The 24,907-nt window shown below is 37.2% G+C and overlaps 1 protein-coding gene across 3 annotated transcripts; it reads right to left on the minus strand.

Annotated features, from left to right (window-relative positions):
- Positions 1-626: 626 nt before the first annotated feature.
- LOC103134142 (CSC1-like protein 2) lies at positions 627-24,869 on the minus strand. Of its 3 annotated transcripts, none has more exons than XM_016668536.1 (24): positions 24,629-24,869; positions 19,278-19,481; positions 18,958-19,037; positions 15,578-15,640; positions 14,251-14,338; positions 13,404-13,441; positions 13,142-13,284; positions 12,534-12,585; positions 12,314-12,422; positions 12,153-12,223; positions 11,432-11,512; positions 11,175-11,298; positions 8,738-8,871; positions 8,433-8,570; positions 8,047-8,200; positions 6,943-7,049; positions 6,752-6,838; positions 6,565-6,630; positions 5,562-5,724; positions 5,297-5,402; positions 4,931-5,098; positions 4,685-4,800; positions 4,532-4,603; positions 627-4,150 (listed from the first exon to the last, which is right to left on the minus strand). In XM_016668536.1, the coding sequence occupies exons 2-24, from the start codon at positions 19,443-19,445 to the stop codon at positions 3,971-3,973; spliced, it is 2,508 nt and encodes an 835-aa protein (XP_016524022.1). In that variant the 5' UTR covers positions 19,446-19,481; positions 24,629-24,869; the 3' UTR covers positions 627-3,970. The 3 variants fall into 3 exon arrangements, with proteins under 3 accessions (XP_016524022.1, XP_007546337.1, XP_007546340.1); XM_007546275.2 differs by lacking the exon at positions 15,578-15,640 and adding an exon at positions 15,943-15,990; XM_007546278.2 differs by lacking the exon at positions 15,578-15,640.
- Between the last annotated feature and the right edge of the window lie 38 nt (positions 24,870-24,907).

Consider the following 24,907-nt stretch of genomic DNA (forward strand, 5'->3'; position numbering starts at 1 on the left):
TTCACTGATAACAGAAAGAGATACAGTAGCTTTAGCTGTTGGAAAACAAAAGTTCAGAGGAAAGTAACAGAAAAGTTTACTAAATTACAAAGTTAGAAAACATTTTATAATTGACAAATTTTTTTAAAGTAATGCTGGGTCAGCATCTGATTTGTGCCAGCTTGGAGAGCCACACTGCTTTCAAAATTAAGCTTCATTCAGTTTGGTATGTATTTTCTCAGCTTTCAAAAACTGGGTGAAGGTTTCATGGCACATAAAATGTATCTTAAACATTTATTCAGCCTAGAAGAATCTGGTCCAGGTTTGCTGAATTGCGGGTTTTACGTATACCTGTCTAAACAAGTCCAGATATCAAACAGTGCTACTGAAATTTCTCTTTTTTTTTTTAAAAAAAACCACAACTTTTTTGGGGTTAAAAATAAGACTTGAAATGGCTTAATTACCGCCACAGCATGTTTTGCAAATGAATAGGAAATTAATTTGGAAGAAATGCATTAGAAGTGGCAGTATAGTAGTTCTCAAAGCCTGGAGTGCAAATTTAGTGAAATTCAGGCTTTATTCACCATAAACCTCCATTCTTATACATTCACACCAAGTGAGAGATGAACCGAGACTAACAGTCAAAGTTGATTAGATGCAGATTTATTGATGAGACATCTCCAGGGCAGAACAGATGCATCCAACAAATATCTGCATGGGTCAATGGAGACAATGACAGAGTTAAAGGCTGAAATCTGCCGTTACTTTAACATGTAACATTAATCTACAAAACAGACATTTAAATATATTTAGTGCACACACACACATTTTAGCAGTTTTTCTAAATATATAGTGGAGACATTACTATGATGATCTGCTGGCTGTTCATGAAAACAAAACATTTCTTTCCAGTTATTGCAGTGATTTAAACAGAACTAAATGAGTACAAATGAAACAAACGATCGGCTTTAGGAATCCAATAAAATGCGAAGACAAACAACTAGACATAGATGAGTAGCTACAGTATAAAATGTTCAATTCCTGATTAGCAGGGAAACAGTTCTTTCAGAGATTCATTAGTAACGTTTTATTTATCGAACAAAGACTACATTCGGCGCTAAAAAAAGCACACACATCTCCCTCACAGTGTGACAGTGTTTGTTATCCTGACTGGACATATTCAGAGATTTGCAGACATCTCGCATGTATAAAAGAGGTATAAAGCAAGTCACCTTGTCATGACAAGAGAAGCAGCAGATGGATACAGTAGTGTCCTGTCAACAGTCTTACTCGAACCGTGATGCGTCAACGAATGGTGCCATCAAACCAAATGGAGGCCATTTTGGCCTGGTGCAGTTACCACGTGCTACTCTTTGTCAGTCATATCAGTGAGAAAAAGATTAGTGCATTATATCCAACAGTGATTGATTAGTGGTTGGTTTTTTTTTTTGTGCATTATTTACCAATGGTTTCCTTGAAGGTTAATGGGGCAAGTCATGGTGTTGCGTTTAAAAAAAATAAATAAATAAAATAAGTAAAATTTCAAAAGATCCTGAGAAACTGCATGGGCACCAGATGTTTTAAACGATTTGTTATGACATGTTAGCATTTGGTTAGTCAGTGAGAAAATAGTTCAGAGAAGCAGATTATGAATATGTTAAATTAATATGGATGATAAGTACGAGACATCCTTCTTCTTTTATACTTAAATTTTTTCATTATGTAAAACTTCTTCATCGGAGCTTCTATAATGTGAGCGCTCAACTATTGCAGCCAAGACCTGACATGTTATTGGAAAAACTGCAGATCTCTGTACCTACTGCTTTAGGTACAGAGCAATGAGAACTTGTTACAGAACTCAAATACCACATTTCCAACATACAGTATGAGTCAGTTGTTCACAAACAATCATCATTGGAGTGAATGCTTTTAGGTTGAGTTTTTTTGTTTTTGTTTTTTTCATGCATGAGTCCATTTCATTCTAGAGGGAATTGATTAAATGACAAATAACTCCAAGGAAGTTTCAAAAATAAGAATTGGGAGAACAATTTTGAATTACCAACGATTTGTTTTTTTTTTTAATATTCATTAGAATTGAGGTCAGTACCATTCCAGAAGCTTAATGATTTTAGCTATATCCATTACAAGACCAGTTTTGATGAGTGTAAAGGATCATTGATGAAGCTGATGAAGTCCAAGTTTCAACCACCTGAACTTGTTAACGATGTTCAGGAACCAACAAGGCTCAGGAATATAAAACTGGAAGGTATCAAGATAACAAAGCTCCTGCTCCAAACTGAACTGAAATCTGATCACAATGACCATGTAGCAACTGTCATCCGTCATGCTAAGAGACCGTTTCCCTGCCAGTCTAACAGGCTGATTGTGTGGAATATTAAGGAGGCTACCTCTAAACTCTTCAACTTCACCTCAAATTAAACAGCTTGATGCATATTCAGGAGTCTCAACAGGGCAAAGTTCCCAAACATTCATGGAATCGACGCAGCAGGAAATGAACCTTCTGTAACGGCGCAAAGACCTCATGAAAGAAAGCCAAGCCAGCTTATATGAACTCAACTGCTTCTGATATGAAGAGTGGGCAAATACTGAGACAAAAAAATCCATCAGAAATTTGTTCATGACAACAAAAACTGAGGTTTCTCTACATCTTGCTTTAGGGACATGTCTTGAAATTTGTCTAAACCCACAAACTTGTGCACCCAGTTAGCTTTGTTAAAACACTTTTGCTGAATTTGCTTGTCGTATGACCACATCAACTGCTTCACTCTGATGACGTGTTGGATAAACGTCTGACTGCTACTGTACGTCACAAAGTGTGTAAATAAAAAGTTAGTAAAGAGGGATGGGGTGAGAAATTAATTTAACCAAATCATTAAACTTTAAGCAGCCGTCTAAATTTGATGCCTATCCTCTAACCTCTACATCAAGCTGTAAACATTAACGAGAAGATTTAAACAAAAAACAACAAAAAAAAAACGATGCATAAAGAACTAGTCATAGTGTCGTCTGAAAAGGCCTCCTCTGAGCAACAGATTCTCAGCCTCCAGTTTCTGCTGCGGCAGCTGTGCAAGGAACCCCGCCCTATTCTGGCACAGGGAGGGCAACGTCAGGTGCAGCAGTCCCTACGAAGGCCCAGAGGCTGAGCATTGTGCCAGTGTAGTGTGCTACGATGAATTAAATACCGTATTCCACAGTTTAAAGTAGCATCAGGCTGGACAGAATTTAAAAATATCATGCTTACAATAAATACCAGATCAAAAAAAAGGCTACCTTACAAATCCAGAGTTATATAGATGTAGTGTCAAAGCCTCCAGGAGTGTTAGTAGCATTTTTTTTTTTTATCTTTAAAGGCTCCTATGGAATAGGAAGAACCTTTTTAAATCTGTCGCTAAAGCCGACATTAATAAGCTGCTAATTCAAGCGAAGCATCTGAAGCTGACAGACACACCGATGAAGCATTACGAGAAAAACATAACAAAACAAAACAAACAAACAAACAAAAAAACAACAACAACAGTTGCTCCATCCTTTGAATTTGCATGCGATAATGCAGTACCTCAAAGAAACCTGAGCTCCCCAGTTCTAACATTCAAGTACATTAAAGTTAAGGAAATACAGAGAACTTCTCTCCCTTCACAAAAAAAGGCAAAAACTCTTCATTTGTGCATCAGCATCTTCTTCCATTGGTCGATATGCAGTGTTTGGGTAGAGCCTCGACTTTTCCGCTCCTGCCTCGTCGAAGTAGATTCCCACTCAATATTTCTTTTACGAGACCTGATGATGAAGACGTCCTTGAGAAACAACCACTGAATCCTTAGTAGAAGGTGTGCTTATATGTTAGTCAGAGGAAGGTCCCTTGATGGAGGCTGAGATGCTTTGGTGAACTGCTGGTTCACTTCCATGTTAACGTCACACATTTAGTGCACTCATCAAGTTTCGTTTGACGTTAGTCTTCGTGTCCCGGACCGCCTCACTGCCGCACCTCGTTCTCAATGAGACTGGCCTCCCCGGACTGGAAGTCGCCAGTCATGTTGTTTCCAGCCTGGATCATTTCCTCATCCTGCGAGGACCCCTGCCCGTCGTCCTCCCCATTGCCTGATCCGGCCTCCTCCGACGAGGGATCTTGAAGTACTTGACATATGTATGTTTGCTGTGGGAAAACACAACACAAAAGTGTTAATTACTTAATATTTAAAACACCTCTCAAAAGCAAACAAACAGAAGAACTGTGTGTTTCATTTGCCACTTTGAGACCAACTGCAAACTTGATCCCAGCGTTCAACAGTCTATGAGAAAACTTGCTACATAACCCATCAGAAAAGATAAATTTGATGTATTTCATTAATTACATCCGTTTCAATTTATGTAATTTCTTACTGTCTTCTTTATTTAACCTTCTTAGGTTTTATTGCCAAAGTGTAAGAATTGAAATAATTTACGTCAAAAGTTGTAGGTTGTAGTTTCAGCCTACAACTTTACCTTCTTAGGAAACCTATTTGTTTGAGATTAAGGAACAAGAATGAGTTTCTACCGTTGTCTTGGCGGCAGATGAAGGGCTTGCTGAACGTCCGCCCTCCATAACGTCCACTTCATCCTGGTCAGTCTGAGGCAGAAAAAAAAAAGACACTTACCAAAAGTAGTAGGTGCATAAATAATCATTAGAAGTATGAAAACATAAAATAACCTTGTAGTTGTGAGCACTTAAGTACTTAAAATGCCCAAAGCAGACGTGAGAAAGGCAAATGACGATTGTGATGATTAGAACCACAAAAGTAAACATGGATGTTGAGGCAGTAAACCCTGAATAGAAGAGAGACAACCTACATTTAATGGGTTCTCACTCATTTATAGGTTTGAAAAAGTGTGAGATAGGGCACCATAAAATATCTGCCCACAATTATGTGACCAGCAGAGGGAGCTGTCCTCTTACCGGAGCGAACCGTGGAAAAGAACAAAAGCCAAAAGAGGCAGAGGATAGGAGCCGCCACCACCTGGTTAACAGCTCCATAATGGATCTTCTTGTCCAGTTTTGTCGGCAGATAGGCATAGTACATGTTGTACCTATCTGCTAGGTGTTTCAGCAGCATGTACATCAGCCCTGCACAGAAAGAAAGACAAGGAAATCAGCAGGACTAATCCAATTAGTCCTGTCGATAAGCCTCTGGACACAGAACAGAACCCCTGCATGTGGCCTGGCCTCTGCATGCCTAACCTGCAGCCACTCGATCAGCGCGCTCTGTCGATGTGAAAACGAGACGGAGCGAGCAGTGCACAGAGTTTAAACAGTACGACTCACCAAACGGGACGATGATTGGGCAGGTGATGCTGTAGGTCATAACCACAGTAAAGACACACATCATCCAGGCGTAAGCTGCCCCAAACTGGAACTCATAAGCTTGGTGCTAAAAACAAAAAAAACAAAAAAAATGTTTTTTTTTATTTATTTTTTTATTTATCATACATCTAAATTTTTGTAAAAAAAAAACAAAAAACAAAAAAACAGATTGTGTAAAAACTTATTTTCAGTGTGCCTTGTTTGGATTTGTACGCTGAAGACTGACCTTCTTGACGTTCCTCCTCTCGGCTGCGGAGCGGGCCAGGGACAGGCGGATCATGTACATCAGTAGGCCGGGGATCCTCAACAGGTCGTTAGCATTACCAATGAATGCAGACGCAATGACGTAGTTCACAAAGAAGGCTCCGTTGTCGGGGAGGAACACACACCTATAAAAATCCCAAGAGAAAAAGGGCAAAACTTAGAAATGCTGATGAAGGGTTATTGAAGCTCATGTCAGCAAATGCTTCAATTAATAGTGGCAGCTCCAGTTTCAAGTTAGAAATTAAACAAAAACAACTCCTGATGCTGGAAGTCTGACTTTAAAAGTCTCAGAGAAGTCAAAATTTCAACAACAAAAATAGATGATCGGCATTTAAACACAGGTGTGAGAACTTCAGGCAAAAACTCATCAATCAGCATCCTGACTGTGTCTCATTTGACCAGTGAAGCTCTTAATACTGTACAAGCTTTATTTGTCTTATTGTCTTGTATTTAGTCATTGAAGACATTAAAAGTGTCAACTTTGCTTAATTTTTCTTAAATAATGACACTTTTAAAGTAAAGTCGAACTTGTAGTTGCATTAAAAGCCCATTAAAATTTTAAACTTTGCATTAAAAGTGCCACTATTTACTGAATGACACTTCTTGAACATCATGTCAGTCTAATGCACATCCCTTCAAATAGTCTCACCGTTTATGCCTTTAACTATGCAGAATTACAGCTATGTTTTCTCCAAACTTACTATTAATTACCTGAGAATATACACATGTTTTTTTTTTTCAGGAAATATGTGACGTTAGAGCATTTTAGTTTTTTGGCAGAACTTTACTCCTTAGTGGTACCGTAATCCTCTGTTGTAAAGTTGGCATCACAACAATCCCACTGATTTTCCACATCACACTAAGCTTGGGTATGATGAAGTCTTGTATGCAAGTTTTTACTTCCAAAAAAAAAAATCAAAACCAGCATAAAAAAATAAAAACAAATCCAAGCCCACCATACTTACTCAAACCTCACTGTAGCTTCATCCAAGAAACTTTTGTCAAAAAGCCAGCGGAAGAAAACATCCAAACTGTGAAAAATGAATGAAAGTCATTAGCTCAAAAATATATATAAAAACAGGTTTACAAAATTATTTCCTTATTTTACATATTAATAATTTGCTACAAAGCAAAAAATAAAACATGTAACACCTGCTGAGTCCAAGGGAGGGCAGCAACAGGACCATAAAGATCAAGAAAGTGTAGCATTTGTGCATTGTGGTTCTGTTCTCTCCCGACCTGTACGACAACATAAAACATTCACACACATTAAAACATGATGCTCCTAAAATTCTAATACATAAGAAAACAGAAGAATTGAAAGTAGTGAATAATAAACATACCGGGTCCAGTGGGCTTCGAAGAAAGCGGAGTAGTAGACAATGGTGGGAAGCAAAGCAGAGAAAGACCACAGCAGGAGGGTGGGGAAGAACTGGGTTACGATGGGGTTCTGGGATCAGAAAGACATGAGTGAGGCGTTAGTATTTAAATCTATTTGACATTTACATGTTGGGCTTAAGCCAGACCAAATATAAAAACAAAACTAACAAAAAAAAAACAAAAAAAAAAAAAAAACATGGATCCGGTTTAAAACTCTAATCTAAGATAACCTGAAGGCCAAACGTCATGGAAAAAGGATGTTTTTTTTCTGTATTTGTGATAATATATGGCAAGTTACATATGAAAATAAACTAAGGTAAAAAAAAAAAAAGAGTTCCCAACTGCTAAAAAATATACTTAATTTTTATTTTAGATTTTGGAAAAAGCAGTAAATCGTAGAAACTTGTTAAAAGTGACAACATTAAGGTCAAACATTGACATAGATATCCAATTGAAGCTATTCACCTTCTTTTTATAATTACTATTCATTAAAAAATATTATTCACATTCTTATGAGAGGGGTTGTGGAGTCTAATATAAAAATAATTACTATATTTGTCATTTTTTTGTATGCAAAATAAATCTTATCTGCCATGTTTTACAGCACAGTGGAAAACTTGCAAATGTCAGAGGTCACTACAATACCCTCAGTTAAATAGATACAAATCTGAGGCATGTGAGTAAACGTTTCAAAAATGTCTTGAGACACTCCCATGCCTGAAAGTGCTTGCAAATTATAACAGTGTTTCTACAATATTTCCATTTACAAATTGTGTACTTTTTTAGAACAAAAATGTTGGATGGTTGGATTTTCTTATTCTTTTTTTTCTTCTTTTTTTTATCTAAACTCCTGGAGCAAGGGAGAGCTGTGACAGGATTTGGATTCAGGATTTCACCATTTCCGCCATGTGGACAAACTTAAATCAGCTACAGAGTATAATAATAAGATAACTGTCTGATGAAAAGATAATATATCAAGATACAAAGCCTAGAGACTCTTTTTTTAATTTATTCTTCCAGACTTGGGGAAGGAAGAAATCAAATTAAATTACTCTTTGGATACTTACATTTAAGTACTCCACTGGTTTGGTGACGTTAAACTTGTCCATGGTGGTGATGATGATGGCTGGGGTGGTCAGAAAGAACAAGAGAAGGAAGAGGACGCAGTTGATGATGAAGCAGCGGGCCCACCATTTGATCCCTCCCACTGACAGATGCTCCCTGTGGGAAAAGGGGTCACACAGCGGTGAGACCGACACGGTGTGATAACCTGCAGAGACGGACACAGCTGGCCAAAAAACTAATACACTAGTTTAAAAAAAGAAAACAAGACATTATAAACACATTTCCCCCCCAAACAAGTTCTAATGTGGCATTTAGGTTAATGTGAACTAATCGCATCAGCCAAAACGCAGCTATTGTTTTCCGTCTGTGACGAAGTGTTTGTTCTCACCAGTAGACGTTTTGTGGATCGGGGGCGTAAGTGACGGTCCAGTTGGAGGTGTGCAGCCTGTTGCTGAACTGAGAGCTCTTGGGTTCACGATGGCAGGAGCAGCCTTTGCACTTGCAAGCATTAAAGTCCTTTAAAATTCTGACAGACAAAGATCCAACGATTGAAAACAAACCAAAGTAAAAAAAAAAACAAAAAAAAAACAACAAAACAACAAAAAAAACACATTGCAGCAAAATTAACTAACACATTTCAGCAGTACAGAAGTCAATTGACAAACATGTCTTCTCTTATCTAAATGAACTTACTTGGCAGTTGTGGTCTCATTTTGAAAAGTGACAAAGGCCATTCCTAAAGGCTTCTTGTTGATTTTCTCTCTCTCTTTCCTGTATTCATCCCTTAATTGCACCTCCAGCTTGGTATAATAACTCACAGCTTCTTCCTATAGGAAGAAAACCCAAGTCCATCACAGTAAATTGAAATATCAAAAGTTATAGTAGTCATTCAATTCAGAAAATGAAATTTTATAATCAAAAGAATTTTTTGTACATCGAGAAATGCTTATATCTGTTAAATTTGATGGGAATGGATTACATATAACAATAAAAAATAAAAAAATAAAAAATCAGTTCCTTTAAGCAAGTTAGAGAATTACATAAAACCTATACAAATAAGTTTTTTTCATACAGAAATAGTGATTTGGCAGTCACAGTAATTACTAAACAGATTTTTACTTAAATATTTGGCGGACATGGCCTAAGTCCTCCACAGAACCTTCCTAAAAACATTAAATATGATCTGACTGGGTACTTTGCAAACCAGCACACGTGTTACTCCTTAGATCATAGAAAAAAGGCATTGGAGCCATGGTCCAAACGCCACAGGAAGTCGGCCATTTTGTTTGTTGTACTGAAGTGGCATGTGAGAGAACGACTCCATCAGCTTTTAGTAACATCCTTCAAAATGACTCAGAACAAACACTCAGTATAGTCTGAAGACATTGTTACGCAGCTAACGAAGGGTTTTAGTGGATCAAAAGCACGTGGGCATGGCCAAGTCTCAAAATCCGACTGTGCAACATAAAAAAACGAGTCAAATAACTTTCACATGTGATCGCAGACCAGCTCTCAATATGCTGACAGGAAGTGAGATGTTTTGTTGGTGGGTGTCCTTTCCTCAAATTCTGAGTCAGGTTTGGCAGTGTGTCTGATCACACAGAACAGATCCTGAATGCTACTGTGAAGTGTGACTGCTGGTTGGACCGCGTGGGCGTGAAGAGCAGTCAATTCCAATACCGTTTCCATACGGTTTGCTCTAAATCACACATGCATGATTAGATTTGCCCCAAACTGGATATGAATGATCTTTGTCAGCCAATTGGTTAGATTACATTCTCTGTTGCATTTTTGGTTAAAACATGTTTTGTTCTTCATTAAGCAAAGTTACTCACAGCCAGTATTCACAAATTTTGCTCAAATAAGAACAGCAGTACTTCACAATACTATTACTAAAGTAAAAATGAAAAGCACGTTGAAGTAAAACTAAAAGTAAACTTCTCCAAACGGGTTAATGAAGAAAATGTTACTGAGTAAATGTTACTAGTTACTACTACTTACCTCTGGATACAAGCAAGTTTAAATACCAGAGCTGCATACTGAACATCTAACTAAATTGTTAATGTCATCCCTTTGCACTCACCTTTGTCAAAAATGGCATCAAATGAAACTGAATGCAATTTTGTTTTCAACAGAGATCACTGCTAACTGGGTCAAACCTGCATCCTTCTGTACCAAGTCAGATGGTCAAGCAAGCATAGCTTTAAGCAAATTACAGATCTTGCCAATACATTTTTTTAAATAAGCATTTTTAAATAAATCACATGGGATTGATTGGCTGTTCCTACACTTCTGCCTAATTTCAGACCAACCTGCTCCTTTCCCTGTCTGTCCTGATTCTCTCTTCTTCCTCTCTTCCTTCTCTCCATCCTCACAGCTGAATGAAATGAACTTTGTGTTAAGTATGTTTCTTAAAAAAACAGAACGCATATAAAAACATTAAATTTTAATTTAAAATTATATAATTTGTGGCCCATCCAGGTGGATGCTGGATGCATCACAACAGCACTGCAGTGTTATATTGAGGGAAGACATTTAAACTCAAGTCTATCACTGCCACGTTCTACAATGTTTTATAATTCACCATCTAGTTATCATTACTGTCTTTACAACAAAATAATATTTTTCCTACTGTAATTTCTTACATTATAAATTCAGCACACAGTTGCAGTACAACCGTGTCATTTTACCAGTAACTCAAACCAACCTGAACATTGATAAGCCTCAACTTGATAGCTTCACATGACTTGCCTACTGTTTATTAACCACTTTGAAAAGCTTTTTTCATCCCTAAAACGTCCTTATCCTTCGCCCTATTCCCTACTATATCGATCATATCATTTACACATGCATAAAGCTGTTAAATACAGAAAATCCCGACTAGAAATAATTCTTACACCATTGTTTTGGGCGCCCTTTGTAGCGCAGCACACCTATGAATTGCATACGATGCATACCCACGTTTTTTGCTTAAAGCCAATACTTAGAGTAGGTAAAATATAAATGTCGTAACAGTGCAAAGGCACTTCCAATGACTCTGTTTACTGTATATATAACTGACTTCTTTGTGTACGTAGGAGAAGTCTCACTGGAACAAACCAGTGTATCATAAAAAATGCAAGTTTCTCACCTGTTCGCAGCCTTTAATGATGCAACAGCAAAGGTGTCCACAAGGCTTGGGGTTAATCATGGTTTTCTCATGCTCCTTATCTTGCAGGTCAAGAAAGAATTTCTTGTTACGCTCTGCCTTCTTCCTGAATACATAAATAGAAAAACTAGCCATGTCAGACGGACGAGGATCTATTTCTGTCAGGGAATGAATGAGACAATTCTCAAATACAATTAAAAAACAGTTGAGGGGAAACAGACACATCCTTCATCCAGTACCTTTCAGAGCTGAGATACATCAGCTTCGATACATCGTAACAGATACGAGCGTCCAGGACGATGCAGTTTTCGTATGCAAGCCTAACAGAACAGGCAACGGGGGAGAAATAAAAAAAAACAAAACAAATCTGTTAATACATTTACCAGCATATTTTTATTCGTCTAAAGGCATTTAAATTTACAGGATCAGTTTTGTAGGACAGGAACAACAACCTCCTCACAGAAACATGACACATGACTTGCCTAATTCTACTCATCTGATTTCGATTAGGGACAATTACACATATAGGCCTGGCATTGTCCGCTCCCAGACATAGGGACGAGGACAACGCAGCTGTTTTAACAGGGGGACGGCATGGCTGTCACACATCTTAACCCGACAACCGCCGTGTTGCTTCCACATCGACATAGTAGCTTTGCTTGAACACGAGCAGGGCTTGATATGAATTAAGTCATAAGTCATCCAAAAAATGTTTTTTTTTTTTTTTCCATGTTGCAACCACCGACCTCAATGTATTAACTGGGATATGATGCGAGGGATATGCAAAAGAACTCCCCCAAAATCTTCAAAGAACAAAAATTGATAAAAATTGATTGACACATAAAGTCCCAACAAAATACAGTAAAGTTTAAACTTCTGGTGAGACAAAATGAGAAAGCATACATACATTTGAAAGTGACAGTATTAAAAAACAGACACACAAAACAAATCCCAGCTTACTCAAAGTGTTGCTTTATCTCTCTCTCTTCTGCATATTGCGAGATGCCATTAACAAATAAAGTGCGTTTCACCTTCACGGAAGAGGAAAAAAAAACAGAAGCAATTATAAACAACATGCGCTTGATGTCATGTAATGACGCTCCAAAATTAAGAATCCATACCAAATCGTCCTCTCTGTAGCGCATCTTTGACGTGTGCCGCCTCATGCTGTACACCGTTAGCAGCAGGTAGAGAAATGCAAAGCTAGTGTGTAGCCATAGTAATTTGTTCCTGTAGAAACAAAGAGCAAAACAAACCAAACATTAGCAAAATAAAGACTTAAAATAAATCCACAACATACAGTTTGTATCTATACGAAGGGACAGTATATGCAAGACTCACTCTGTATCTAGATTTCCTATAGTGGTTCGTGGAAAACTATAGGCAGTGTCGTCTGTTGGAGAAAAGAAAGAAAGAAGTTCAAGTGCAAGTTAAACCTCATTTATTCCTCCTTACACTTTCAACATTTACTATTTCTATTTCCTCACGGTCACAGGTATGGCTCACCAGCAGCTTAAACAGGAATAAAAGCCGATTTGTCGTCTGTTAAGTCGTTTTATGCCCTTTTAAATTAACGAATGACAGCAGAAATTTATAATTGATGGCAATGTGGAACTAAAAACATGAAGTAGGAGGAAAAGCAGCGGCACATAACTGCTGTCACAAGAAAAATCACAAGAGCAAAATAGAATGTGGAATACTTACACTCTTAAAGTTAATAGCTGCAAAATGTCATCCTGGTGTCACAGATTTAATTATGTACAGAGTGCATTTACACAAAATGTGGGAAATACATGTAGCCTCTTATACAAAAATAACAAAATGCTAAAAATGAAATGAAAACAAAAAAAGTGAAGTGACAGGGCTCCGTCATACTGAGAAAATAAAATATGCAAGACAAAAAATATATATGTTTGAGTTTTTGTATGAGTAGACTTCAATTAGCTCACCTAAAAGGTTCCCCGAGAAGTTGACAGGCAAGATTATGCCCACAGAGAGCACACCCACGACTACAAGCAGGCCAATGATGTGCCGCTGAAAAGACAAGTAGTGAACTGCATCTTCACCACACTTGTCCCTTATTTCCTCTTCCCTTCAGAGAGAAAAGAGAAAAAGCAGCAGCTACATAAAAGCCATTCAGATCAGAAGGAAATGTTCTTTGCCAGAGGTACAGCGGCTTTACTGCGACAAGCAGCGAGGAGGCAGACTCACTTGATGCGGAAGACGGCTGTTAGCCAGGAGCAAAAGCCCTAAAACAGGAGAGTTGAACGAGTGTTTACTGGAAAAGACATTATGTTCTGCTTGAAAGAACAGTTGAGGTGCAGCTCAATAAAATAGAATATCACTGAAAAGCATGTTGCTGTTTAATTTAATGTAAAAAATATATATATATACATACACACACACTAACAAATTCATGACTCCAAGAGGGATTAAAGTTAAGCATTTATTTATAACTTTGGTGATTACAGCTTGCAACTTCTTAAAAACTCAAACAAATTATTTCTCTGAAAATTAAAATACCATAAAAGACCAATTAAAATGATTTTTTTTTTAGCTCAGAAATGCTGGCCCATGCTCTACACAGTGGATGAACACAGAACTTGGTCAGGCCTCTTTTGAATGAATATCTGCATCAATGCAGCATGGCAAGGAACTGATCAGACTGATTCTGCTGAGCTGTTAAGGAAGCCCAAGTCATTTCAATAGCAGCCTTAGGCTTGTTTGCATGGCTGGTTTTGAAACCTCTTACCTTGACAATACTTAATAGATTCATTGTGGGGTTTAGGCACAACACAATCATATCGTGATCTTTAAAGGTATTGGTACTTTTATTAATGTTTGCACCGGATCAGGTGGGAAATTAATTCACTGACTGTGGAAACGTCTTAATGCTGCTGTTCTCACTGTTGACTCAGCAAAAAAAGAACCAGAAATGACGATTTGAAACATAACCATTCTGTGTAATAAACTGGCATGAGTTTTATTTTATGGAAATATTCTATCTTCCATTAAGATGCACCCATATTTCATCCTGCAATAACTACAGGTTTCTTACTGTATCTCTCGGGTCCATGTCCATTGAGCTTGATACGGACGTGAGGCGTGCATAGCGTTCATTTGGTTCTGGCAGTGGGGAATTCACGCTGCAAGCAGAAACACACAAGATTTGCATGCTGCTGCATAGAAACGAACAAAGCTGACATTTGTGACACCAGCTGTGTTTTCAGTGCTTGGTGTCACAGAAAGTAAAGTATAGTAAAGTACAGCATTGAAAAGATGGTAAAACTGCTCAGAAACACTTGCCCTGAAACCAAGAGAGGAAATTTTAACAGATGCAGCCATGAGAGAAATCTCTGTAGTCACATTTCATGCTGACATGCTTTGTTATTGTTGTTAATAATAAGGACTTACAAGCACTGAAGGTTCAATGATAATAGTCGCAGAAGGACATAACGAGAGATAAACTTTAGTGATGCACCAGGAAATGAGGCATAACTGGAATTAGGTCAATTAAAAAAATTATATTGCTTCTAAACTGCAAATCCACTTTATTGCCAACCTGGCAACACTCTTCAGTGTCAATGATTTAACAGAGTTAAGAAGACTCAAAATAAGCCATTTACAGTGTAGTTAAAATACCTACATGTGAATATACTTATTTTGTGTTTGAACACAGAGAAACTATGTTGTTTTCAACTTGCAATTGCTAATGGTGGTTGTCTTCCAACCAAATAGCAAACCTCATTTGTTCCAAGCTTGCAGGGTCAGTGTGATGTCATTTCCTTAACGCATTCTAACTCATCGTAAATGAACAAATAGTGAATGGAGACACTGGTCTCTCACACCTGTGCTATGACAACACATCTACTTCTCATATAACTTCTTATAGCAGTAAGGTCAGGAAAAAATTACAGCCTCCTCTTTTATAGTTTTATAATACATTTATAGAGTGCAGAATTGAATCAAATTGGTATACAAACCTATTAGAAGCTTCTCTAATAGGGTTGTTGAGTTTTTCCTTCAGAGCCACCAGCACCCTTTAATATAAATCAATATGATCTTATTTAATAAGTATAAATTTGATAGCACGCCCTCTGGGAGGTAAAAAAAAAACAAAAAACAGTACAATATAAATCCAGATGGAAAGGTTGAAGAGCACCATGACTCTGTTGGAAGTAGATCAATCCTACGTTCAGGTATGAGATCACTGAAGGCTCTAACAATTCTAATGAAAAGGAATAAGGAGAGAGCCTGAGGCCTCCTCTCCCACATTCCTGTGTGGAGAAATAAGTCATCTAAGTTCTGCTAGCCTAGACACTGAACAACCACCACTTACAGGGCCGGGCCCGTCTATGTACAGCTGCACATCAGGGAAGTATTACCTCTCCCCGTCAGTGTCCAGCCTGTGTGGCTCATGCGGCACGCTCACACAGAAGAACTTCAAGCTTCACAAAAGGAGGTCAAGACACAGATTAGCACACACAGATCTGATTAGGACAGTGACAGAACAGGGACACCCGACACCAGTAGCACAAGAATGACATGGAGAAAGAGCTGCCAGCAGATTGATACTGAGAAATGGATCAGAGAGGAAGAAAAACAATGAAATCATCAGGACAAAAAAAAAAGACCCACTGCAGCCTGAGCAGAAGGTACACGAGTGGCGAGTTAGGTCAGAAAAAGAGACGAAAACAACAGAGAGGAAAAGAGCAGTAAGGAGCTCCGCGATACGGCGAGATGAACATACTATTCCCGATCATCCAGACGACTATACCGTTGATCCCTCTCTCTTTTTCTGATAAAAAAAAAACATACAAAACAAAGCAAGAAGCATTAAGCTTACTTAAAACCACAGGGAACAGAAAAGAAGAGGGGTGATCAATTAAGAGAAAAATCCAGTAGCCATGTTGCACCAGAGGTATACCAGTGAAGGCTCTGTTCAACATGGTACAAATTATTTTATCTTACAAAATTAACCATGTTCTGTGATAATGCAAATGTCTACCACAGTTTTGCTTGTTTACGTTACAAAGTTCCACCACGTATTTGGAGGCTGTGTGAATCTACAACATCATATCCTATCTGTTATAAAAGCTTCCCGTGCTGCCGCCTCCTCCCATCCTCCCTTCATGCTACAGGCCCATTCCCTGCTCATACGCAGCTGGAAAAACAGTGTGGCTGTGATGCAACACAATCACAGCTGGGGAATGTGGGTAATGGAGCACTGTGTCAAGGACTCTGTCCGAGGTCCGCCTGACTCTGTCTTTTTCCCCCCATTGTGAGGTAGTGGAACACCTCGGAGCTTTGGGCGACTCATAACCTGGAAGTTACCCAACTATTTTCATTTCTTAGTCTCAAATAAAACATGGGTTAAGTTCCTAAATGTTAATAATAAAAAAAAAGTGCTTTGCATTTAAACCTGTATTAATGAGCTTTGAAGATCTAAAAATGTGTGGCAGAGCTCACTTGTTGCCACTAAAACACAAACTGCTGACACTCTTTTCTGACTTCACTTTATGATGCCCGTTTCTGTTGGGAAAAACAGAAGGGCGGCCACACCGAGCCAAGTGCAGGTTCAGCTTGTTGTTGAAGAATACCTTCACATAAAAAAAATAAAATAAAATACTGACCCCCCCATATAAATTTATGCTACTTTGAAACATGCAAGAGGGACAAAAATTCAAATTAAACAAAATTAAATATCAAAGATAACTTGAGTAAAAGCAAAAAGTAATTTTTAAATAATGATTTAATTTTTTAAAGGAAGAAGAGCCAACAAAAAAAATCTACCTTTCCCTGTGAAAAAAGGTTCAGTTAAATCTTTTATTAACTTATTCACATCAGCCACACCTTTGCTTTTTTTCAGCTCACATTTACTCATAAGCATTTGATTTGATACCTATTGCATCAGCCACAGCCACCATAATTATTGCTTGACATGTAGAATCAAGAAATCATTTAAATTCTCAATCCTATCTGGCCACATGAAATTGAGCAAAAGACCTAAAAAAAAAACAACAAATTATTGCCGAATCTAAAGAAATACATGCAAAGACTAATAATCAAAGTCGCCTCTGACATCTATCAGCTTAATTTCTAAGGGAATTTTCACAGCTATAGTTTGTTTACTTTGATACAAATCAGTTGATGAGTGGCTAGGCTACCAAATATTTAAAGCACTGCAGGAGTCACAGGCTTCATGAAGGACCAGCGATCATGATTCAGCAATGAGAAAGACAGAGGGGGCAGAGGGAATTGCTGCCATGGGGAAGATCCAAAGAGGAAAGCCATTGTGCCGTCTTCAGTTTGTTGGGCAATAAACAACACTGCAAACGGTGCTCAAACTCGAAGAAATTCCAACAATTATGTAGATTTAATGTAGAAAAATCCCTTCTTTAGATATTTAAATAAGAGGTCTCAAATGGGAGAACTATTGGTACATTCAATAAATGTTTTTCAAACGTTTAAAGTGATTAACTTAAAAGAAACACTTTTAAGTTGATCACTTTTCAGAAACTTTTTAGTATTTTGGGGTTTTCTGCAAAGCAAACCCTGTTTCCATGGTAAGTAGTAGTTTCAGAGTGACAACAAAAAACCTTTTATATCATACCATCACAAATGTAAATATGCAGCGTTTACTGAACTCTTCGGAGTCTTTAACTGGAACCATGCACTTTGGTCTGACATGACTAAAGTTGAGGTTTTCAGCAACAGATGCTGAATGTCTGTCAGATGTTAAATAAAACACAAATATCAGCAAAATCACTACCATCTTAAGCACAGTGGAGGATATGTGTGTTACTTATGTAAAAAGCCCAAAAAACCTGGTTAAAGTTCACATTATCTTGCACTTTTGGAAACATTGGGACATAAAGTAAAAAATTAAACAACAACAACAAAAACCTGCCGCCTTACTCCGTAAGACTGAAAACAAGTGTGTTTTTCTAAAATTCCCAGTGTGAGATTGCTTTAACTTCAGGGCTTCCAACAAATCTTTACCAGGGGTGCCAAGGAATGTGGCTGTGACTCACAATGAGTGTCAAATCCATAACTGATAAGTAAAGGCTAGCTAATGCATAGCTCCATGACTGAAGCATAATGGTCCTTTTCTTTGTTATTGCAAAAGTCATTTAAATATTTGTGAGCACAACACCTGGGAAATGAACTCAATAAAAGTCCCTTCAGGTGTGTTTCCAAATGAATTTTATGTTTATATCTGCCAAGTGGTTTATTACAGTTCAGTTCAAGCAACAAAATGTAATGTTGCGTTCATTTCTGTATGCAACACAATCATGGTAGGATCCACAGGATAAATTCTATTCAAAACATAAAATGTTCAGGAAGTGTTAAAGAAGTTGGTATTCTGTATGTGATGTAATCCAGGTTTCTTTAACAAACCTCTGTTGAGGTAAAATGCTTATGTTATCATTACAGTAAAATGCAGCAGGAGTAAAATTTTTGCATGGATTAGATCAACAAAACAAACTATCCATGGATATCACAACAGCTTCAAACAAAAGGAACTACAATGCAGATATATTAATAAAAATTAAAAGAAAAAAAAAAAACAATTGAATTTCCTTTTAAAATGCCTGAACACCCCCCTGGAAAATACATCTGGTTTTTGTACATTGATAATTAGTTATGTAATTGTGTTCCCAAAACATGCATTATGAATACTCCAACGGGTAGTGACCATAATTCTACATTTCCCATTGTTTGGAACAAGTTATTCCAGGAGCCTTGGCACGCGTTTCATTACCTGTCAGCGTCAGCCACCAGGGCGAGGCGCCCATAGTCCCATGCTCGCTTCCTCAACACAGAAAACAAGAACAGCAGCAGCTACGGGGACACAACAAACAGCGCTTGTTAGCACCTTCACTGCCTTCATTTACACTACAGAGACCAACAACATGAAAATTACACAACAGCTTCACAAAGCTCATCATTTCAAAACACTTTCCTGGAAGTATCTCGTTTTAATAAGGAAAGGTTCAAGTAGCTTTAAGTCATCGCGAGGGCAAGTTTCTGAACGCTGCACAAATGTTTTGGGCTCCTCAAATGAATGACATAAATACTCACCAAAAAGCACATAAAGTCAAGGGCAAGGACAGTAGGGACACCACCAAATGGTAATCCTTGGAGTACGGTGCTGCGAATTCGGCCCGAGTAGCAGAATTCTTTGGAGCTGTTGGTCGAGCAGCTCCCATTGTTACACTGAGGCCCCAACGAGGAGCCCATAGTGATCATCGATCTGTAATTCAATTACTGCAGCATGCTGACACCCTGCGAAGGAGAAACGCATTTTCACAACTTCACATACTGACTCAATGTTGCAATAAAGATATGTTCTTCCCATTTTTGCATCAAGACTAGTTAGAAATGGAAAAGGCAAATCAGAATATATTAGATCATACATGAGAAACGGTTTCCTACTCAGATCTTTATGTCATCAGTATCAAGGTGCATTAATTTAAAAAGTTAAGAAATTTTAACAACAACACTGCTTCGGTTTGAAGTGCTTTTAATGAGATCCGAGAGAAAGAACAGAGGTGACCACATTTTTCTCCAGCTGGATGCCGGTTTTTAGCCGACACTGTAATACTGTGACCATCGCATGCGAATCCATGCTTAGCTGTCATCAGTCACATGTTTAGCTGTTGCTACGCTCGTTGTTTGACCACAAGCATAATAATATAAGCAAAACTTAGAAAATTATTTTAGAGAAATATATTTTTTATTCCTGAATTGTGCCTGACGTACAACAATGTACATTTGAGAAGAAACACAAAAGATTATATTCACAGCTTAGTTCTTAAATTACTAAAGAGATGTGGGTTCTCCCCATAAAAATTAAACAGTATCTTTCCAGCCCCTGTAATTTGTTCTGATTTGTAAGCAGGGAAGTTGACAAGTGAGCCTGAGCAGATGAAGCCTGTTGGAACAAGCCTGCTATGGGTTGGCCTTATATTCCATTTCTTCCAGGTTCTTTCCTTTTGCTGACACATCCCTTGTCAATAAAGGACTAGTTTCAGCAGAGTATTTGGACACCAACACAGTCCAAGTTGTTTTTTTTAAAAATTGGACAAAACATTTTTAAAGAACATCAACATGTAAATAAAAGAGACCACAACTAAGTAACTAATTTCTAGCACTAGACTTGTAGGTAGACTTGTGTCAAATATAAAATAATAACAAAAAAAACCCTAATAGAATATATGTTTTTAAATTTATTAAAATGCAAATAGGTTCATAATGACATCCTGAATAGATAGCGAGAGTATAAGAGGATTATGTCTGAAACGCACCAGACAACATAGCTAGAGTCTAAATGATTTGCATTTTTGTTTTAGAAATCCTCAGTTTCAGTCTAGCAGTAAAACAGAAGTAGGTAACATGTCCCCTGAGTAGGCACACAGCATAAATAATGCACAATGCACTTCAAAACACTGTAATGGATCAGACTTTCTGACACTAACCTCCATGTTCAGGAAATCAACACAATTGGCGATTTTGAGTTAAGAGCAAATTTTCCCTTTAGCTACTAAAAAAGGTGTATTTCCATTTTAGAACCTTATGGAAAATACTTAACTGATTTAATGGTTTAAAGTGAAAGGCTTTGAACTGGAAAACGTTCAAAGATATTGTCCGAAGGCTTCAGGAAGTAATGGCTTTCTACCCGTTTCGCAGTTGCACAGCTCGACTTGTGCCTTTCTGCCCACTACTATCAGCCGAATCCACAATGCTACTCATCTGCCCTAACACTAACTCATTTATCTTCTCCCTGGAATGCTGTGATATCACTGGAGAGCCACAGCCAGAGTCGAACAATAAACTGATAGAGACGACTGGGTTCAAATGGACCGGTTTCAATCCAAGCAGCTGTGTCTTCACCCACACTGATGCCAGTCATGGGCGCTTTGCAGATTAAAGACCTGCAACATGGTGAAGCACCTGAAAAAGTGTTGGGTTTTTTTTTTGTTTTTTTTTATAATATCTGTTTTCAAAACCAAATGAATCAGTTTGTAATGTACATCTACAAAGATTTAATTTTGCTTCAGTGTAAAAATAAAAAGCCATTGCAAGCGCACAAGCAAGTTTATTTCAGAGAAATGGTTCAATGAAGTTAATACGTACAAATTACACATCAATTCAGCAGTTTTATGTCCTAGTTAAACATCTCTGTTCAGATAGAGATCTGACACAGATGTTTAATGTTAAGTACAGCAGAAACAGGGATTGGAGTTAAAAAGGCATGCTGAGTACTAGCGCATGATGGGTCACGGCCTGAGCTCAGGGTTATGTCCTGTCACAGAAGCTGGACTTGTAGTTTCATTTCCTTCAAGTACTTCTTTACATTTGCGACTTTAGGTTACTAATGTGTACCAAGCTCCTCTTGCCCAAAACCACAAAAGCAGAACATTTGAAAGAAATGCTTAACATTATTGTGTGATTAAAGGGCCAAATAGAAATATCATCTGTCTACGTGAGTTTATCTGAACCAACTTCTTACATTAATTTCTGGTGTTTTTCTGATGGTTCTAGGAAAGTCACCAAGAGATTTTTATCTATAGTGTTTTCCATTACTGAGTGAGTCTCTGTTTGATAAAGTCATAAGGAAACTATTTGACCAAGCCTTGTTTCACGCTTTGAAACCGCCAACAATCCAAGCACCTTCACACTAAGTTTCTAGTGCAAACTTATTTATAGGATTATAAACCAAGAGGAATGAGGATAAATACCCGAAAAAACACTTGGGAGAGAAATTTAAACAACTAGCTATTCAACTGTTTTCTTCAACCATTTTTGTCCAGCATGTCAACTTATATTTTAGCACATAAAATACCAATTAAAATATCCTTCCTGAGGTAAAATATGTGTAATTTCTTGAAAACTACACATCTTTGCATCCCTGAAGGGAAATTAATGCTTTGACATTGCAGATACTTATGAACAAGGAAGATAACATGTGGTCCAACAAATGTTTGGCCATTTTTTTTACCTATTTTTTTTTAGCTTTCTTCATCTGCTTTGGTACTAAACTTTAGGATGTGAAATCATGAATAAAATAAATGCACACCCTATTAGAAAGTCATCTGGCTTGTGTAAACCAAACATGTTCACCATAAAAGTATCATATTCTGCGTAATTGACATGGTTTAGTCATAATTGCAAACATTACTAGATAGAATGATAAATTTTAATTAAAATCTCCAAGACTATATGCTAATATTACCCTGGTTGGTAAATCACTGTCAGCTCCCTGAGATTCAATCAACAAACCTTCTGTATACATTAGACGTTACATAACAATGTCAAAGTGTTATGCAAGATCATACCCAAGAGAGATTAACTGCAAACATGGAAAAAGTTGAATAAAGTTAAGGGAAACTTTAAACACTAGTGATAGATTTAATTAACACTTATTACAGTAGGTATTAATGAAATAATACTTATTAACATTATTGGTAGATTTAACTACAGAGTGAACACACTAATAAGTTTCATGTCATGTTGCCAGCGAATTAAAGCTGAAGAAAAGTGACAAACCAATTAAATTAGCCAGTAGGTTTCACAGATTTTCAATGATTTAATCTAACGCAGGTGAAACAGAAAGAAAATGCTCAGTCCCCTTTAGTAATTGCTTGTGTTCATTGATTCGCTTTGTTTTGAGTTTAGCAAAAATAACAAAAAAATGTATCAATACATGACATACCATAATGAATAATGTACAAAAATCTTCTAATGCTTTCATTTTATATTCACTACAAAAATATCTCCATCAAATAACCGCTGAAAGCTTGTCATTTTTTTTTTTTACTTTTACAGTTGGTGTATCTTATGTTCAACACAAAATAGAGGCTAAGAAATGATCAGAAATGAGCCAAATCAGAAACAGCTGCTCAAACCGTTAAAGAACAAGCACGTGCTCAATCAACGGCTAACATTGTGACTAAAACTTCATGATCTGGGAGGGGGTGGGGGAATTTAGCTGCTATAAGCAAATTTTGAAACTGGTGCTTCTTGAACAAAAAAAATTAATAATTAACAATTAATATATCAAAAATATAGCTGCTATAAGCAAATTTTGAAACTGATGCTTCTTGAACAAAAAATTTAATAATTAACAATTAATTAAATGACTATTCCAAATGATTTTGCTTAGAACTAAAAACACAATTATGTACCCTAATCACCAACAGAGCTAAAAAAGCAAAATACTACACACAAGTTCATAACAATAGTTGTAACAATGTAAAAATTTGCCAGAATGAATGTTCACCACCCATTTCAGATAAAAATAAAATACAATTTTATCACTTCTCGTGTAAATTCTCATTTTCTGAGAAACTCAATTGTGGGTTTTCATGAGCTTACATGCTCAAAGTACAGAGAAAAAAAAACACTTGAAATATATCACTCTGTAAGCAGTGAATCAACAAATTTCAATTGGCAGTCTTCTGCATTTTAATGCACAACTGGTTTTTAAAAAAAGATCGTCAAAAGAGAATTTACTTGTAAAATTTAGGATATATTTTTTCCCTTATAAATTCTATTTATTTAATATTATCTTTGGTGCTTTCGCCACTGGGGGACAAATGTACGATTCAATCCAGTTCATCAGGTAATCCATTATGAAAGACTGATGCTTCTGGAAAGTTTGAAACAAATACCGATACTGTTTATATGCATACATGCACCATGGCTCATGTATTCAAACAGCTCATATGTATCTCTTACAGGCTCTCAATATGTAGGGGATAACTCGGAGATTAATTATTTCAGTCAAGCTCCAACTAGTCATCCGTCCATGATGAAACCCAGGTCACTAAATCCATCAGAGGCTAACAGACCACTTGCAAGATAGCTGAAAAACGACAATAGTATACGAAGACGGTGTCTAAATGTCGCCCTTTTTTCCTACTGCTGTTGAGATGGACCACAATTCTAGCTTAGGTTGTTGCGTTCACGCATGACGATCTCTGAACTCTTCTAAACTTTCTAAAAATCATTTAATCGTTACAGCGAGTTAGCCTTTATATCGCTGTTAAAATTTAATTAGCAACAAATATCCGATTGCGTTAGGCAGGCGAATCCATTGGTCATACAATCCGGCGGTATTAATGAAGTATCCTTAATACTAACACAAGTATTTAATTTGTAGTCATATTACATCTATTTATATAGATAGGGGTGTGTGTATTTATACTTTAAAACACAATCTGAGCAGAAAGAAAGGATAAATTTGTTCAGATATGTTAGCCTAACGCTAATGGTAAAGAGATTGCTTTACGCCGATATTGGTCTGACAGCACCGAAAAAGTTATTTAACACACAGAGCTGAAAAAAAAAATCGTCTCTACCAGAGAACACATCCTAAAAATTAAAGTGGTCACCGGTATATATATACATATATAATAAAAACAACTTACTTTCTAATAATGCGCAGCAGTGAGAAAAACTGGCCACTGTTTCCAAGAAGAAGCTAGCGACTTAGCTCTTCGAGAACAGGTTGAGACTATCAGGCAACTCTTGGATAAAGTCCAACGAGTGTCAACGACAAAAACTAAAGCAAACTAAACAAAATCAGAAAGTGAAACTATATTTCTAGCTGTTAGTACACATAAACATTGCTCCGCCACCGCGGCTGAGTCAGTCCGTGTGCCGGTGGGACAACAGTCGCTAACTAAACCAGTCTAACACCAAGTTTA

Source organism: Poecilia formosa, unplaced genomic scaffold (genome assembly GCF_000485575.1).
Source record: "Poecilia formosa unplaced genomic scaffold, Poecilia_formosa-5.1.2 Scaffold15, whole genome shotgun sequence".
NCBI classification, from domain to species: Eukaryota; Metazoa; Chordata; class Actinopteri; order Cyprinodontiformes; family Poeciliidae; genus Poecilia; species Poecilia formosa.